The following is a 19,640-nucleotide window of genomic DNA, read 5'->3' as shown; positions in this document are numbered from 1 at the left end:
GTGAAACTGGTCAAGCTAGAAGACAAACATTCCTAAACTTTAAACCTCTAGATCAGGGGTGTCAAACTGGATTTCTTTGAGGGCCGGATCAGCACTGTAGTTCTCCTCCATGGGCTGGTGGTGGGGAACCTTTTTGCTGTCCATTTTGGCCTTGACAGCCTCCTGAACCACTTTGCTGGCCAAAACGGGGCATGGGGGGAGGCGCGTGCACTCCCTGCGCCCCATTTTGGCCAGCAAAATGCTTCAGGAGGCTGTCCAGGCTGCAAACGGGTGTGAAAATGCCACATTTCCCTGCAAGTATGAAGTGTGCGTGCTGCGCACATCCATGTGGGTGACGCCGGAACCGTTCCAACTGTACCGGTTGGAATGGAATCAGGAAACCACCACTGCTTTGTATTCATATGTGTATAAACAGTTAATGTAAGAGCCGTGATGATGCTGTGGTTAGAATACAGTACTGCAGGATATTTCTGCTGACTGCTGGCTGACTGCAATTTGGCAGTTCGAGTCTCACCAGGCTCAGGGTTGACTCAGCCTTCCATCCTTCCAAGATCAGTAAAATGAGGACCCAGATTGTTGGGGGCAAGAGGCTGACTCTGTAAAACCGCTTAGACACGACTGTAAAGCACTGTGAAGCGATATATAAGTTTAAGTGCTGTTGCTAAGTGCTATCAGGGAAACAATTCTGCTATCCAGTTCTTAACTAAGAAGAAAACACCTAATATTTCCATGACTGCAGTTATATCATCTTTAAATGTGGATGGCCCTATGTAGGTGAACAAGATATGAGAAGAACTTGGGGAGAGGAGGAGCCAACGTCGCAATGATACGGACGTGTGATCTCGATGCTCAAATTTGATTAAGGAGATGATTAGAGGACTGTCACTACAAATGGCAGAAGATATGAGACTGTTTTGCTACTGGAAAGATACAGGTTGATAGATAGGAAAGTATAATTTAAAACTAGTGAAATTTAGTGAAATTTAGTGACAATAGATATAGTTACATAAATAATTGATAATGATAATAATGTATACAATGTGCAGTGTTATGATAAGTAATAATTGAATATGAATATTGAATGGTACCCATGAAAGGAAGATTAGAAATCCTTTTGGATTATATATAAAGGTTAATAAAAAAGAACTAAGTTAGATACAGTTAAGTCCTGATTATTAGGGGGGGAAATTATGATACAGGATATAGTCAAATAAAGGAGGGATAATGACAACAACGTAAATATATGTATGGGTACAACATAAGGAAACTGGATGTAAATTGTAAACAGTGATTTGGAAAGGAGGATTAGAAAATTTTGTTATTAAATATTATGGATGTTTAGCTAGAATAAGGATTCAGTGTAATTGGAGGATTTTAGAAATAGTAAATGAAATGCCAGTATGTGGTTATGTATTAAATCTTGGTATATTCTATGATGGACATTTAAACAATTATAGTCAAATGAAAATGGAGGTATGATGATGGTAACATGTATAAATATCTGAGTTAAAATACTTGAGTTAATATGAATTATGCTTGATGACTGTGGAAGAGATGCACGAAAGCCTTTTGTAACCAACTGATACACTTTCTACAGTATGTAAAGAAGGGAGATTTTATGTGTTGTGATTGTTTTGAAAATAAAAAATAAAAAAAAATATTAAAAAAAAGAAATGAGAAGAATTTAGGATTTAATCTGTGTTTTATGCAAACCTAGATAGCTTTGAAAAACTCAATTAATACATGTGAGGAACACAAGTTTTAAATAAATAAAGATTTTGAAGTTTAGTAGCTAACCAGATGCTTCTGGATTCCTGGCAAGTAGAAGTAGATAGGAAGCTCTCCCAGCAACTGGTATTTTGGGGACATGCTGCCCCATTTCAGAGGTAACCCTGAAATTAATAGCCCTTAGAAGAAATATCCCCCATAATGCAATCCCGTCCCTCTTTAACATCGTCCAATTTACTAGCCATGATGACATCTTGTGGCAATGACTTCTACAGATTAATTGTGCACTTTTAAAGTTCCTTCTCATCAGGTTTATTGGATGCCCTCATAATATAGGTAGCAGCCTTTCTCTAGATTATGCATGGTTAATACACCACAGGCATGTCACTTAAATCCTTTTTATTCCCCACTAGCCGATAACCCAGCATTGCCTAGGTATTTATTTATAGGGGAAAATGTCTGGACCAAATGTAATTTCTAATATTGGATTTCCCCCCTTACCAGAAGAAGCCCCCTTGTGGAGGGCCCCCCTACTGTGAAGCCATTATCATGGCAACTCCACTGTGCTGTACAGTAGAAGCCATTCTAAGGCACAACAGGCTGTATCTTAACAGAACACCCTTCAAGGGGTTTTAGGAGTGTCTTACCCCCACAGTATTTGCTTCCAGAAAGCAAGTCATCTGTGTCCCAAGTTTGGTTGAAATTGCTCGAGGGGGTCCAGAGTTATGCTGAAACTTACACACACAAGTCGTTTTTATATGAAGAAGAAGAAGAAGAAGAAGAAGAAGAAGAAGAAGAAGAAGAAGAAGAAGAGGAGGAGGAGGAGGAGGAGGAGGAGGAGGAGGAGGAGGAGGAGGAGGAGGAGGAGGAGGAGGAGGAGGAGGAGGAGGAAGTAGTAGTAGTAGTAGTTGTTGTTGTTGTTGTTTACGCCTAGTTTTCCCCACATTTCTACACTCAAATCAAATCAAATCAAATTTTATTTGATTAGCCGCAACCCTCTCCCGAAGGACTCGGGGCGGCGTACAATCAAAAAGATAAAATACACATAGGACACACATACATACGAAAAAACAAGGACAATTACATTTGTGCATGGAGGAGAGTAGACCTGCAAGTGAAAGACAATAAACACAGCTAAAAACACAGTTAAAACACAGTTTAAAATCCCCTAAATAAAATTGCTGAATTAAAAACCCCTCAGGAGCGTAACGAAGTTTCCACATTAAAACATAGTCCTTTCTTATGGGAAGATGTTTGAGCACCCTGATAATTTTGAATACCCTTTGCTTGCACTTTTAATGGCTCTTATATCCTTTTTGAACGGCAGCAAGCAGAACAATAGACAAAATTGCAGATACAGGTACTTTCTAGATCCTTTCTCCTTTTCCCCCCTTCCAAAATATCTGCCGAAGTTCAAAGATTCAGAAATGGGCTGAATTCAAACATTGCATCAACCTTAGCGGCCAAGCCATTCTGTTTGGTAAATCATGAATTGTGACCCTGTGTATTTAACAAGCTTAGCCAAGTATGGTTTGCTCAGTGCCATGATTTGTTAGCCAAAATTTTAAAGCTTCGTTTGAATTCATAGGAAAAGAAGGCCCTAAAACACGTCTCAACTTAGAAAAGGAACCTCCTTTATCAACTTAGCATTTAAGAAAAGGTATTCAGCATCAAATGTTAGGATCAAATAAGGATCATTGCCGTAGGTAATTATGAGCCAGCAATGTATATTTTAGTTGATGATAGTTGATCAAAAAGATCTAATTCCATGACCACAACAAGCGTTAATGTTCGGTGATCCCTACCTCAAATCTTTCCACAACATCACAGGGAATGAAGAATTCTGCTATTGTGTAACTCAAACAGCACACATTCTCCCAGCTCTATGATCCGTAGGCGAGTACAGGTTTACTAGGTAACTTATTCAACTTCTTGTAATTTACAGCTTCAGGCTCTGGAATGGCTTAACTGCAGTAAGAATATTTAGAAACCTGATGCAATAATTTTCTGTCTTACTGTTAACAGCAGAACCTGCCTTAAATACTACGAAGGTGTTCAAAATCCTTTTAGTGTGACCTTTCCTGGCAATTATCCAGAATGTTTACTAGATGATTTACTTTTGTTATTCTTCAAATAAACTGATGTCTGGATGAATGTGATGAATTCTAATCCTTTGACCCCTTTTGCCATCCAGTTAATCCTTTCCACTTCTCCCAACTATCAACTCTCAGCCATATTTCCTTCTTCCCATCAATCCCTCCTTCTACTAACTTTAACATCTCATATACAAACAATTAACTTTTCTCGCCACATCTGACCTTAAGCCTAATCAGTGGCCATGTTATTTTTCATTAATGGAATAAACTGATTGACAATGTCACACAGTACAGGAAAACAACTTAAGACTTGTTAACCAATTGAATCTATTTAATGTGGTATTGCAGCCATATATATTTTAAAAATCCAGGAATGATTTCAGATCAGACACCAAATGTTTGTTTCTCTTCATTCTCACACCTGCAAAAAATATCTTGCTATGGTAATTCTAATTAATGTTAACACAAAAATCAGAAAATACTAATTAATAGTGACTTGAACAGCACTATATTTATAATCAGTTAAATACTTGGACTCGCGATCACTCAAGTTTCTTGCTCATTTAAAGAAGATCCTTCTATTCCAAGGTTGTATGAAGATCAGAAAAACAAGTGAAATTCATCAATCATATAGTGTCCTTAGCATGTGTTCCTCTCATACTGTCCAAAGATCTAAACATTGTCAACTGCACCTTTTCCACAAGTGGTAATGGCAGGTAAATGAGTCCTTTGTCAACTTCGTCTACAAGTAATGGTGTCATACTGTTGTGTTCTCATTTTAATTTTTAGTGGGTGATATGTATCACAGAAGTGAGTACATGGCCTCACATTTTGTAAATACTTAAGGATATCTTTTCATGTGACAACACTGAAAAAATGCCACTTGGGTACAATGTAATGTAGTGAGTATACAGCTTGTATAACAGTGTAAATTTGCTGTCCCCTCAAAATAACTCAACACACAGCCATTAATGTCTAAACTGTGTAATTTTTTAAGTGTTGTCACATGAAAAGATATACTTAAATATTTACAAAATGTCAGGGGGGTAACTCACTTCTGTGATATAGTATATATAATACTATATTTTTTGCCTGAAAATGGATCTAAATACTCCAATTCCTATCAATATATATTTCATATTCAGTTTCTGCAATAGAACATCATTTTGTAATAACTTACCATCAACAGCTAACATGGTTACTTTATAGGTAGTCCTCAATTTACAACTACAATTTGGCCTGGAATTTCCATCATAGGTCTGTGCAGTCGTACAGCAAGCCATACCGGGACTGTGCCTGATTTTTTTTACGACCATTTTTAGTCCCAAAGGTGCTTTTTCAGGAGGCAACTGGACTTTCTTATGTTTTTTTTTTTGAAGACATTTCGCTTCTCATCCAAGAAGCTTCTTCTGTTCTGATTGGATGGTGAGGAATGGAAGGAATAAGAAGCGAAATGTCTTCAAAGAAAAAACAAGGAACTTCAGCTGCCTCCTGAAAAAGCTCCTTTGGGACAACTATGACCTGAGAATTGCTACAGACCATTTCTAGTGCAATTCAGAAACAAATCCAGCTTCCCCAGTTGACCATTGCTTGCTGGAAAATGGCTGGATAGGTCTCGAATCATAAACATGTGACTGAAGGATGTTGCAACTGGTCCTAACTGTGAGTCAGCTGCCACACCCCCAAACTGTGATCATCTGACTGCAGGGGTGGTGTGGTGGTCCCAGTTGTGGCCCTCCAGCAGCCAGTGAAGCTGCCAACGGACTCGGACCATGAGGAGGTTGGGGAGGAACATGGGCTCTGATGAGGGCTCTGTGTTGGAGGCAGAGAGGGGGCCAGAGCCGTATGCCAGTTATCAACTGCCTTCAGAGTCAGGCATCAGTGAGGCAGATGAACAGCTGGAGCCTGTTCCCAGTGTACGCATGCGCAGAGTTGCCAGATGAAGGGAACAGCTAAAGAACAGGAGTCGACTTGGGAGTAAGGTCACAGGTGGACCATGAATGGCCCCTCCCAGTGGAAATAAAGGAGGAACGAAGGGGGAGTAGAGTTTGCAGGAGACAATTTGTTTGCTTAATTGGTTCATGACTCTCTAAGACTCCTTGCCAAGTTTTGCAGATATTGGCCTGGCAGCTCTCCAAGCCAGATGAGGTCTGTGACTGCAAATCCTCCCTTGAAAGGGAGGATTTTGCTGGATGTGAATGAGCAGAATTCCCAGTAAATTAATAAAAGGGTTTTTTGCTGGGATAAGGAGTTTGCTACATGCTTTCGGGAACCCTAGGTCAGAACAGTCCTAACTGTAAGGACAGGTCATAAATATTTTTTTCCAAGGCATCGTAACTTTGAATTATTGTTAAATGTAAATCAATGATACCTGTATTCTTCCCATCAACAGAGATTACTAGTATGATTTAGGAATATAGAGAAGTGTAGTTATTAGTAAAAGATAAATGATGCATTGAGTTTTCAAATTGGTATTTTTCTTGGAACAATTATTATAGCCACATCATAGTACTATATATAAGTTGCAATTTATATAGGGAGTGCTTGATTTAACAGTTCATTTAGTGACAGTACAAAGGTACAATGCAGAGGTGATATTCTACCGGTTCGGACCGGATCACCCAAACCAGTAGTGGAAATTGCCGGTGGCTCCGCCCACCCATGCCCGGCTCTACGGCATCCCATTTAGGCCATTTTTTCATGAGCGGAAGAATCTGCACACGCACGCTCACATTTGCGAACTGGTTTGGAATGCGGTGGCTCAATGGCTAAGACACTGAGCTTGTCGATCAGAAAGGTCGGCAGTTCGAATCCCTAGTGCCGCAAAATGGACTGAGCTCCTGTTACTGGTCCAAGCTTCAAAGTGACTTGTGACCATTTTTCACACTTATGATTGCTGCAGTATCCCTGTGATCATGTGATCTAAATTCAGATGCTTGGCAACTGATTCATATTTACGACGGTTTACAAGGGTCCCAGAGTCATATGATCACTTTTTGCGACCTTCTGACAAGTAACTATTTTATATTTTACTTAGCAACAGAAATTTTGGGGTCAAATGTGATCGTAAAGTCTATCTGTATTTTAAATAGTACAAAGATGTTTTTATCAGGTTTACATTCTACCATCCCTAGCCTTCTGTCGTTATTGCAACTGTTTTTTATAATGTTACTTCTGCTATTGCACTAATCTCTATGTACGATTATATATATATATATGTGTGTGTGTGTGTGTGTGTGTGTGTGTGTGTGTGTATGTATGTATGTATGTATGTATATTCCATACCCTTTTCATCCAGTAAAAAGAGTTCTAAGCTTTTAAAGTTCTAAGCTTTTAAAATAAGTACGCCATGGCTCAGTGGCTAAGACACTGAGCTTGTCAATCAGAAAGGTCAGCAGTTCGAATCCCTAGTGCCGCATCCCATTACTTGTCCAGGCTTCTGCCAACCTAGCAGTTCGAAAGCATATAAAAATGCAAGTAGAAAAATAGGAACCACCTTTGGTGGGAAGGTAACAGTGTTCCGTGCACCTTTGGTGTTTAGTCATGCCGGCCACATGACCCAGAGACGTTTTCAGACAGCGCTGGCTCTTCGGCTTTGTAATGGAGATGAGCACCACCCCCTAGAGTCGGGAACGACTAGCACATATGTGCGAGGGGAACCTCTACCTTTACCTAAGCTTTTAAATAGTAAATCTTCCTTAGATTCAGTTCCATAATTGATGGATTCATAGAGATGCTTTATGGAATGTTTTGTCACTGCCTTCATCCAGGATATTTTTCAACTTCCCTGACTATTCAACAATCCAGGAACTTTCTGGTATTCTCCCATCCAAGTAATAACAAGACCCGAGTGAGACAAGCTAGACGTTGCTGCCTGTTAGGCTTTCTAATTTGATCATCTTTCAATAGTTCATTGATTGACTGTAGCAAGATAAGACCTGAATCTGATACTTTCTCACACGCCGATAACTATGCTTGAATTCACACAAGTCCACAAATATCCACAGCATTAACATTCTGGTAATCCCGGGTTTGAACGCCGAGCCAATTTATTCATTTGAAATAATGAATTTCACAGCTCCTGCATGTTGCTCAAGAGATTCGGAGCAGTGAGGCAGAACAGTAGCTATGAAAAAGATTAGGTTCTTAATATTCACAACCATGGGAGAAATGTAGCATAGCAATCTAAATCCAAAGTGTAATGCCATGAGTTACAAAAGCAGCATCCTGAAACAGAAGGATTAAAAAGCTTTAACACTGTGTCCTTCCTTTGAAAGGAATCTTGGCACAACGTTAACAAGAACTCATCTTTCCTGTGATAATATCCACTGATTTAATTATGGAATTTGCATTAATAATTACTCTAATGAAAAATCCACAATTTTTCTCCTGACCAGTCCTGCAAAAAAAAAAAAGAAGAAGTTTATAGTTACTTTAAAAGTTGAGCCACCTAATGAGAAGGAAGGACTCACTGGAGAAGAGCCTCATGCTGGGAAAGATTTGAGAGCAAAAGGAGAAAGGAACGCCAGAGAATGAGGTGACTGGATGGAGTCACTAAAGCAGTAGGCGTGAGCTTAAATAGCCTCCAGAGGATGGTAGAGGCCAGGAAGGCCTGGAGGAACATTGTCCATGGGGTCATGATGGGACTTCGCAACTAACAACAACAACAACAAAAGTTGAGTTGTCCACCCTCAAAACCTTACAAAGGCAATTACAAAGTTTTGAGGAACCTATATAAACATTTCTAGTGAAAGATAGCAGTTATCAGTTTGACAAGTCAAGAAGTAGACTTCCCATTTGCTTCCAAGGATTGAATATTGATTACACCAATGTGCAGGTAGTCCTTGACTTACAACCATTCGTTTGGTGACTGCTTGTAGTTACAACAGCTCTGAAAAAAGTGATTTATGTCCGTCTTCACACCTACGGCCGTTGCAGCTTCCTTATAGTCATGTGATCAAAACTTGGATGCTTGGCAACAGGCTCATATTTATGACGGTTGCAGTGCCCCAAGGTCATGTGATCTTCTTGTGACCTTCTGACAAGTAAAGTAAAAGGGGGAAGCCAGATTCATTTAACAACCATGTTACTAACTTAAAAACTGCAGTGATTCACTTAACAACTGTGGTAAGAAAGGTCATAAAATGGAGTAAAACTCGGTAACTGTCTCGTTTAGCAACATAAATTTTGGGTTCAATTGTAGTCGTAGGTTGATGACTACCTTTATACGCCACATGGACTTAGCTCATCTAAATGAAGATCCTACATATGCAGTGATGGCTAACCTTTTCCAGACTGAGTGCCCAAAGAGTGCGTGCATGCGTGTGAATGCCCGCGCACACGCCCAAACCCCCAAATGTAATACGTGTATGCCCCCCATATATGCCCCATCCTTGTGCATGCATGCACACACGGACCCTGTGCATGCACTGCCCCCCCCAGACATGGACGCCTGCCCCCTCCGCATGCACGGCAGAGACCCAATGACCAGCTGGCTGGCAGGAGGCGCATGTGCGGTGCAGCTGAACTAGGGCGCTGGCTTGCGTGCCCACAGAGAAGGTACTGCATGCCACCTGTGGCACGCGTGCCATAGGTTCGCCATCACGGCCCTATGGCTAAATATTTAAGGTAAACCTTGACCAGATGAAATTGCATTCCTTGCTTGTTCAGTCCTTCAATTGCATCTAAAGATTCCTTTTCCCAACCAAATGTGTTTTACCAAATATGTCAACTTCGAGTCTTAAAGTTCTCAGTAATGGCTCTGGATTTCTGGGACGATATAACCTGTTTAGGAAGGCTAGATCTAAAGTTCTTAAAAAGGCTCTCTTCAAATTTTCTACATTTTTGCATATCTTTGCTGTAACTTGTTATCAAAGCTTCACATGGTCTTATTGATAAGTGAAGAAGTGTGGGGAAAGACGAGGCTTGACACACTGAGGAACGTCCAACTCTATTTTATTTGAATTAACAACAACGAGCAATACAGGAGAGAATCACCCGTTCCTTAGCCTGACAGCTATTTATACGAAGAGCTGTCAGGCCGAGGAACCAATCAGGATAGCAGATCAGCCCGCCTTCAGCCATGCCGCGCCTGATTGGCTAAGGCGCAGCATGGCTGTTGCTGGCTGACAACAGGGGGAATCCCCGGTCGTAAGTCGGGGAGGAAAGGAATATAACACTCCTTCCCCCCTAGCGAGGACGCATGCGTAACAGTGGAGCATGCGTAGTCGCTAAGATAGGCTGGGCGGCGTCGGACACGCCCAGAACGCCTCAGAACTGGGCAGATCGTCGGAGGAGGAGGTGGTGTCCGTGGGAGCTCCTCCCTGAAGGGAGTGGAGCTCCGGGCGCCATCTTGAAGGCCTATCTCAGACGGAGGTGGAGGCGGAGACTCAGGAGCAGGTAGGCAGGGCCGGGGTGGCGCGGCCGCTGGCGGGCTTGAGTCAGGGAATTTTGAATTGCTACGAGGGAAAGGCTGGCCTGATTGAGGGAAGGCCAATATCGGGTGCAATGGAGGAGCTGGTAGCCCAACGGGGGCTGGGACGCTGAAAGGCTGTGGAAGGCGGAAGGCGCCTGGAGCAGTCTCTGTTGGCACTTCTTGCGGCCTGGGCAACGGCCACGGCGGGGGAATCGGTTGCGGCGCCAACCCCAGGGCTTGTGGTGGAATGGCAGAGGCCGACCCTGCAGGGTTGTTGTGTGGATCCGAAGGTTGGCGACGCCTTAGCTGATCCACGTGGCGGCGCCAGTCTGCACCGTCGGCGGTCCGGACCCTGTAAGAGCAGGGGCTGGTTACAGAAGTGACGGTGGCAGGCACCCACTTAAGATCCCCGAAGAAAGCCCTTGCCCAAACTGGATCGCCCTCACAGAAGGAGCGGGGAGGGGGCCCCAGGTTGCTCGGCTGTGCCTCAGAATAGGTTGGGTGCAACCTATCTAAGGTGGTCCGCAGGCGCCGGCCCATCAGCAGCTCAGCGGGGGTTTTCCCTGACAGTGGACACGGGGTGGAATGCTGAACCAGGAGGTAAGCAGCCACCCTCGTGGGCCAGTCGCCCTTGTCCATTCGTCCAAGGGCATCCTTGGCCGAGCGGACAGCGCGTTCCGCCCGGCCATTGCTGGCCGGATGATAGGGAGCGACTGGGGCGTGCCGGATGCCCTGGGTGGCCAGGAATTCCTGGAACACGGTGGACGCAAACTGAGGCCCATTGTCCGACACAACGACGTCTGGCAAACCGTGGGTGGCAAACAGGCGCGTTAATGCTCGGACAGTGGCCTCGGCTGTGGTGGAGGTCATGAGGATGAGCTCCACCCAGCGCGAGTAAGCGTCCACCACAACCAGGAAAACCTGGCCTCGGAAGGGCCCGGCGTAATCCAGGTGGAGGCGTGACCATGGGCCACGAGGAATCTCCCACTCCCGCGGCGGGGCCGCCGGAGGCGCTGGACGGGAGACCTGGCAAGTCGAGCACCTGGCAACCCAGGTAGCTATCTCGTCGTCCAGATGGGGCCACCAAACATAGCTGCGCGCCAGCGCCTTCATGCGCGCTATGCCAGGGTGGCCCTCATGGAGGCGAGACAGCACCTGTTCGCGCAGTGTGGGTGGAATGATCACCCTGTCCCCCCACAGGAGGCACCCACTGTGAAGGGACAGCTCTAGCTGCCTGGCCTTGTAGGGGCGGTGGTTGTCGGACACCGGCCCCCCAGGCCACCCCCGCAGAACCCAGGTCATCACCTGGGAGAGGGTGGGGTCGGCCAGAGACGCTGCCGCCACATCGCCCGCAGAGAGCGGCAAGGCGAGGTCTGCAATGGCCAAAACAGACAGGCAAGGCACTGTCTGAGGGTCGGAGACGGGCAAGGGGCAGCGGCTGAGGGCATCAGCGTGCCCAAGCTGCTTGCCAGGGCGGTATACCAGGGCATACGAGTATGCCGCTAGGAACTCCACCCAGCGAGTCATCCGGGGTGACAGAATGGGGGGAGTCGGACGGTCACCGGCCAGAAGCCCAAGGAGCGGCTTGTGGTCAGTGAAGAGCGTGAAATGCCGTCCGTAGAGGTACTCGTGGAACTTTGTAACCCCGGACACAGCAGCCAGAGCCTCCTTGTCGATCTGGCTGTAATTTCTCTCCGCTGGAGAGAGTGTCCGGGAATAAAAAGCTATGGGGGCTTCCGAGCCGTTGGGAAGGACGTGGCTCAGGACAGCCCCCAAACCCACGGGGGAGGCGTCACACGCTAGAGTCAGGGGCATCCTGTCACTATATTGGACTAGGACTGCCTCTGACGTCAGCATGTCTTTGACAGCCGCGAACGCATGCGCTTCGCAGCTGCCTCAGCGCCAGGCCGCCGATCGGTCGAGCAACCGATGCAGCGGCTCGGCTAGTGACGCCTTGTGCGGCAAAAATGGCGCGTAGAAATTTAAAAGCCCTAAGAACGACTGCAGCTCCGCCTTAGAGGCGGGGGTGGGGGCGTTCTTAATGGCTGCGACTTTCGCAGGGGTGGGGTGGATTCCGTGGGCGTCTATGGAGAAGCCGAGGAAGTCCACTTTAGGCACAGCAAATGAGCATTTGCTGCGCTTCAATTTGAGACCCGCGCCCCTAAAACGGTTGAGGACCTTCCCCAGTACTTCGAGGAGTCCTGAGCGGCTGGATGCAGCGATCAGGACATCGTCGAAATAGGGTACAATGCCAGGGAGCCCATGGAGCAATCGCTCCATGAGGCTCTGGAAGATCCCCGGGGCCACGGAAACGCCGAATTGGAGGCGGCGGCAACGGAAAGCCCCTCGGTGGGTGACGATAGTCTGCGCAGCCGCCGCTTCGTCATCCACCGGGAGCTGCTGGTAGGCCTGCGCCATATCCAGTTTCGCGAAAATACAGCCCTGCCCCAGGGAGTGGAGCAGGTGCTGTACGACAGGGACTGGATAGGGGTTTGCCTGAAGGGCCAAATTGATGGTGGATTTAAAATCGGCGCAGAGGCGTATGGAGCCGTCGGCCTTCACAGGGACGAGGATGGGATCTAAGTTAAGAGAGATGGGGGTGCCCTTGTATAGTCCCAGCTGGCCGTCAAAAACGTCCGCGTAGGCGGAGATGACAGCAGCTACGTCAGGGGGCGTGTCTGAGATGGAGTGCACCCCCTGCACTGAGAGACCAAGGGCGGGGAACCAATCCAGCCCCAGTAATGCGGGGAGGGGCTTCTCAACTACTAGGACTGGCAGGCAACCCGAAAACCCCCCGTATTCAACCCGGACCGTATAGCAGCCTAGGGTTGGGATAAGTGACCCTTGATAGTCTCTTAGGGCCACGGGGCTGGCAGTCAATTGGCGTTTAAGGACGCCGGGGCAAAGTTTGTTAAAGTCAGCCCAGGCAATTATGGAGCGGGACGAGCCGGAGTCCACCTCCATTTCGCAAGGCGCGCCCTCAATGAGGACTACCGCCTTGATCCTGTCCGCACCTGCGGAGGCCTGGTAGATCGCCTCAGCAGGGGCGGCTGCTGGGCCTGGCTCCACGGCGTAGCAGCTGGCTCTCGTGCGCGGCTGGCGGCGGGGCTGCTGCGGTCCTGCTGTCATCTGCTGGCCCGTGGCTCCTTGGGGTGGTGGTGGAGGCAGCACAGCCCGGCAAACTTGGGCCAAGTGCCCCTTCTTTGAACACCGGCGGCAGATGGACGCCCGGAATGGGCAGGTTGACCGGTCGTGGCTGCCCCCGCAGCCAAGGCAGGCTGTCGAAGCCTGGCGCGGAGGTCGCGGATTGCGGCGTCTCTGTAGGTCTGCCAGGCGAGCCACGAGCTCTTCCTCCTCTTCAGCCGGGCTCGGCATGGGCACCAGCTGATCAATGAGGCAGGTGCGCGCTGGGGAAGATGGAAACGGGTGGCGGTCCATCTCAGCGGCGGATTGTTCGGACAACTCCACCGCCCGTGCCTCAGCGACCGCCTCGGCCAAGGTGACTTCTGGCCGAGCCAGGAGACGCCTCCTCAGCTGGCGGTCCTTGACTCCGCTGACAAATTGTTCCACCAGGTTGTCCTCCAAGTCCGGGAACTCGCAGGGTATCGCTGTGGTCCGCAAGGACTGGAGGAACTGGCTGACGTCTTCGTGCGGCTTCTGGACGCACTGACGGAATGCGTACCGCCGGGCAATTTTCGATGGGGTCGGGGCGTAATGTCCCTTCAGCTTGGCCATCAGCGTATCCCAGTCGAGATCGTGGACTGGTAAAGGGGCTGCCAACGCCCGAGCGGCGTTGAACATCGGGGTTCCACAGCTACTGAGGAAGAAACTGCACCTTTCCTCCATCGGAATACCCCTTTTCCCGTTGGCTCGCAGGAAGCACTCGAAGCGCTCCAAAAATCCCGTCCATCCTTCTCCGTCGGTTCCGAAAGGAGCGAACGGGGGAAGCGAAGACATAGCGGCTTGAAGTTGTGCGGCTCGGGGAGCGAACTCAAGCGGCTGTATGTAGAGGTCAGGCTCCGTCAGGGTCGTCGCCTCAGAAGGATCCCACCTTCGTCGCCAGTGAAGAAGTGTGGGGAAAGACGAGGCTTGACACACTGAGGAACGTCCAACTCTATTTTATTTGAATTAACAACAACGAGCAATACAGGAGAGAATCACCCGTTCCTTAGCCTGACAGCTATTTATACGAAGAGCTGTCAGGCCGAGGAACCAATCAGGATAGCAGATCAGCCCGCCTTCAGCCATGCCGCGCCTGATTGGCTAAGGCGCAGCATGGCTGTTGCTGGCTGACAACAGGGGGAATCCCCGGTCGTAAGTCGGGGAGGAAAGGAATATAACACTAAGTATATAAAAGGAGTCCGAACTATGCTATAATAGCAAGGTTTGGTCCTCGTTTTATTTATCTAATTATAAAAATCAATGTGCCAAGCAGAGTATACTTTTTCACTGGACTATTGGCTTTGTTTATCGAAGTTGGTCTGAAGGTTGCAAATGGCAATCGCGCAACATCATAATTGCAAGCTGATTGCCAAGTGCCTGAATCGCAATCACGTGACTGTGGGAATGCTACACAGCTGCAACTAAGGAAACCTATTGTAAGTAGCTCTCATTCAGCACTGCGGGAATTTCAAATGGTTGCTGAACGTGTGAATGTTTTTTTAAAAAGTACCTATATTAACATCGTCATCCTGAATTCAAATTTCTATAGAAGAACCATCGTAACTGCAATATTAACTTGCCATTCAAAAAATAGGTATTACCAGTACATCTTACAGTTAACATGAATAGCAATAGCACTTAGACTTATGTACCGCTTCACAGTGCTTTACAGCCCTTTCTAAGCGGTTTACAGAGTCAACATACTGCCCCCAATAATCTGTGTCCCCATTTTACCAACCTCAGAAGGGTAGAAGGCTGAGTCAAGGTGAGATTCGAACTGCCAAATTGCAGGCAGCCAGCAGGAGTATCCTGCAGAATTGCATTCTAACCACTGAGCCACCACAGCTCTTAGAAAAACCCAAAAATCTATTCCTTAAAACAAGGGTCCCTGTTCTGACCCCCCCACCAACACACACTCCGAGCCACAGATAAGTTACCAGATTTATTTACAGACAGACAGGTCCTTGGCAGCAATCCAACACAAATAAGCCTTCATAACAACTCGGCACTTATAAGCACTGGCAGCAATCCAGCCTGCCACGCTCACAAGACTGTTCTCCCACATTAGTTCATGTGTTGACTTCTGCAAAAGGGCGTGTGCACAAGAAGTCCTTTTATAGTCTGGAGAGGAGTCTAATTATCATCAGCTGAGCACAATTACCTCCTGTAACTGCGCAATTGCTCCTGACGCCTATTAGCGCGCCGGTAATGAGCATCCAACAACTCACTGCTGACGTCTGACTCACTGTCCCTTGTCTCCTCCCCACTGCTCCAAGGCATGACATCAGGAGCACCCTCCCTTTGGCTTTCACCACTGCTCCATGCCTCAGGCGCCTCCTGGTGGCCAACCAGCCTCTCTGATCCCTGCTCAGAGTCAGAACCCTGTCCAGGGTCCTCCACATCCTCCAGAGCTGGCTCATAGGGACCCTCGCTGTCGGAGTCTGGTGGCAGCTCCAACGGCTCCTGCTGGGCCACAACAGGTCCCCAACCTGTAGCCCATGGACCATTACCAGGCTGCGGGCTAATCTCATCACTGGGCCCCGTGAGTGTTGTCCTAAGTAGTCTGAGCATCATCACGGGTGCTCGTGGCCCCTCTCACATGAGCCTTGTTGTGGGCACTTGTGGATCCACTCACTTGAGCCTCGTCACAGGACCCACTTGTGCTCGTGTCACCGCTAACATCATGGGTGCTTATGCGCACACCCACCCACATGCACTTGCCCCTCCCACAAAATCATCCCCCCTTTTCCCCTTTGTCCACCACTTCGGGTTGCAATCCGGAAAGGTTGGGGAACTCTGCTTTAAAATGATAATAACCAGAACTGTTGACCTTCTGAACTTCAGGAACGTCCTTCTCCTCCTTGCCTCATGATGACTTCCCAAATCCGTCAGAACTATCATGCTGAATGTGAGGCTGCCATAAACCACTTGGTAAACATCGAACTCCATGCTAGGTATGTCTACTTGTCCATGGCCCATCACTTTGACGGTGATGATGTAGCCTTAAGCCATCTGGCCAGGTTCTTGAAGGAGCAATCCCAGGAAGAGAAAGAATGTGCTGTCAAGTTTCTGAAGTACCCAAACACGTATTGTGTTGCAAGATATCAAGAAGCCAGAGAAAGACAAATGGGGAAACAGCTTAGATGCCTTGGAGCACGCCCTGCAGCTGGAGAAGGAGGTCAACCAGGCTTTGCTGGATCTACATAAGCTGGCAACGGAGAAAGTAGACCCTCATCTCTCTGACTTTCTGGAGTATGAATTCCTGGAGGAGCAAGTGAAAGCCATCAAGCTCCTGGGAGACCATTGTACCAACTTGAAGCGCTTGGGGCTGCCCCATAATGGCATGGGCGAATACCTCTTTGACAAGCTCACCTTAAGCGAGAGCAGCTAAACCTTGTCCCATTGATTTATGCAGTTTCTCTTGGCAGGAAAAAATAAAATAAAAAAATGAAAAAAAAATGATAACCATTCCTGTCTTCCTTCCCATTGGCAACTGATAGTAGTAAGCTCAACAGGGAGAGAATTCAATTACAGCTGATTCTGAGACTTTATTATCGGCAGTTCTGGACTTACAACCCTTCGTTTAGTACCTGTTCAAAGTTACAACAGCACTGAAAAAAAGTGACTTGTGACGGGTTTTCACACTTACGATCACTGCAGCATCCTCATAGTCTCATGATCAAAATTTAGGCGCTTGGCAACTGGCATGTATTTATGACAGCTGCATTGTTCCAGAGTGATAGGATCGCCATTTGTAATCTTGCCAGCCAGCTTCCGACAAGCAAAGTCAATGGGAAAAGCCAGATCTGCTAAACGTCCACAAGATTCGCTTAACAATTGTGGCAAAAAAAAAAGTTTGTGGGGCAAAGATCATTTGACAAGTGCCTTGCTTAGCAATGGTAATTTTGGGACCATCTGTGGTCGTAAATCGAGGACTACCAGTTAAATTCAAGTTAAAACAAAGTTCAACTCACCAATGCTAATTTCATCATCTGTTTCAGCATCTCCAATGCATTCAAACTGAAAATCTTGAAGTGACTGGGAAAATTTTTGCACTGCCATTGAGAGATCTGTAGAATAAAAGAACAAAAGTCAGTCGACCTCGAGTGTCTACTTAAAACACAGCATTTCACTGATATGGGATATGGGATAAGGAAAAATTAAGAGTTTCAAAATTTAAAACACTGGACAATACTTGGAAAGGCAATAGGTCGTCTACCCATTGGAATTCCATAGCATGCTGAGTCATAGGTGGGAAGAGACACAATTATTTTCACAAATAATTTTCCAAGTTCCATGTTTAAAATGTAATTTACATTTCCAGAACTATAATAAACACCATATATATACCTCATGTATAAGTTTATCTCTGGATAAGCTGAGCCTTGGATTTTTAACCAAAATACCGTGAAAAATGCACCAGCAGAAAAACTGACCTTTAAGCTGATCCTTAACATTTTGTACATTTTAATTTTCACTATTGGCTTATCCATGGGTAATCCCTGATTTTTTTCATGGCATTTTAGTTAAAAATTTTGAGGGTCAGCTTGTCTGCTAATGAGCTTATACACAAATGCGTAAGGGATATGTGGGTAATACCGTATATACCTGTGGATCAGCTGAACACTATTTTAGGGTGTATATTGACACCTAATTTTTTTAAATTTATTTGCAAGTATATATGGCAGGTTTCTTCTGCTATTTTAAATTTTCTGGTTCCTTGTACCCTAAATATGGAGATTTTTAAAAATTGGGGGTAGTACAATGAGTTGTGAATTATCACGTATCACAAAATAGGCATTTATTCATGCTTTATAATTTGGAGACAGAAGATGGAAAGAAAGAAAGTCTATATTAAAGTGGGGTGGGGTTTGTTTGTTTTTTTGTCTCCCTAACATTTTCGCACAATGCAGGATCTACTTTTGGGGGGAGGATCAATGAGTATTAATTGATTGAATGTGACAGGCATTGATTGACCAACTTGTCACCCAAGCCTGATGTTGCAGCTGAAAGTGAGTAATTGGACCAAAGTTACCTAGCTGGATTCCACAACTAAAGTAGAACTAGAACTCACAGTCTCCAGTTATGTAGCTCGTACCTTAGCTGGATTCCACAACTAAAGTAGAACTAGAATTCACAGTCTCCAGTTTTCTAGCTGGTACCTTAACCCAGGGGTCCCCAACCTCTAGTCTGAGGCTCATTTGGAAGCAGTCCACAGAAGTGGTGGGCGAGCGCATGCATAGCTGCATTTGTGAAACTGGCACATGCATAGGAAACCATCCCCCCCACATCCCACTGCTGCCACCACTGCCAGTCTGCCAAGCTGGAAAAACTGAAGATCAACTCCTTAACCAGTAGGCCAGACTGTCTCTTTCTATATTAAATTGTCTTTTGCTAATAATGACAGCAGGAAGCAGAAATACCACTTGTGTCGTCTGGCACTTTTACAGAGTATAAGCAGATTCTCATGCTGTATAGATTTATGATCTATAACTCTACATTGGAAAACAGGTATGGAGAGGGTTTTTTTTAATGGGTCCATCGTTTTAAGTGTGTACTCTTACACTTCCTCCCCCGCCATGAGACCTTTAAGTTCACCTTTAGAGCAAAGCAGAAACACCTATAAATTCACCCCAAAGCTTTGCTCTCTGTGCCTCTGCCTTTAGAAATCCTGAGAAACTAGCTGTGAATTGAATTATGATGATTAAAAACAGAAATCCATCTGGTAGGCTTCTTGATGCCGTGAGCTACTGTACTATCTCATTTTATTTTATTTTTTTTGGTAAAGGTACGTTTTCCATTAACAAGAAAAAGGCATTGAGTGAATCTTGGACAAAATTAGCGGATACCTTTTCTTGTTTAAATGGTCAAAGACACGCACTGAAGAAATAGATCATTTTTATTTTGCAACGAAACATCTGAAAATGGACAACCAAGTGTTCAGTTTGTTTTGGCAGCAAAAGATGAACTTCATTCTTTCCAACTGCGATGAAGAAAAAAAAAAGTGTGTTTTCCCTTAAAGGCCCATGTGAAGGATTATTTAAATTAAAAATCAAATCAGTTAAATAGTAGGAAGACTCACACTTGTTCTACTCTGCCCCCCCTAATAGGTCCTGCTTCCCAAGGCCACCCAGAGTTAATTTGGGATTAAAATAAGTGGAAACCTGTTTGGTCCTATAATTCAACAAGCAAGGTCACAGTCAGCTGAGAAGATGGTTTAACAGGCTCCCACTCCACTT

General features: G+C 45.9%; 1 protein-coding gene and 1 pseudogene across 3 annotated transcripts in view; one reads left to right on the top strand and one right to left on the bottom strand.

Annotated features, from left to right (window-relative positions):
* The window catches only part of ARHGAP42 (Rho GTPase activating protein 42), a 177,918-nt gene that overhangs the window by 132,737 nt on the left and 25,541 nt on the right, over nt 1-19,640 (bottom strand). For both annotated transcript variants that reach the window (XM_081951231.1, XM_081951232.1), the window contains exon 2: nt 17,376-17,471. In XM_081951231.1, coding sequence (XP_081807357.1) covers nt 17,376-17,471 — 96 coding nt within the window. The remainder of the gene's footprint in view (nt 1-17,375; nt 17,472-19,640) is intronic.
* LOC309391911 (ferritin heavy chain A-like) lies at nt 16,209-16,860 on the top strand (annotated as a pseudogene). Its single transcript has one exon. The product of its transcript is annotated as a ferritin heavy chain A-like (transcript).

The sequence above is a fragment of the Natrix helvetica genome (assembly GCF_964273705.1).
Source record: "Natrix helvetica genome assembly, chromosome: 4".
In the NCBI taxonomy this organism is placed as follows: Eukaryota; Metazoa; Chordata; class Lepidosauria; order Squamata; family Natricidae; genus Natrix; species Natrix helvetica.
The sequence above is the reverse complement of the archived record's forward strand: the minus strand, read 5'-3'. Positions and strand labels throughout refer to the sequence as shown.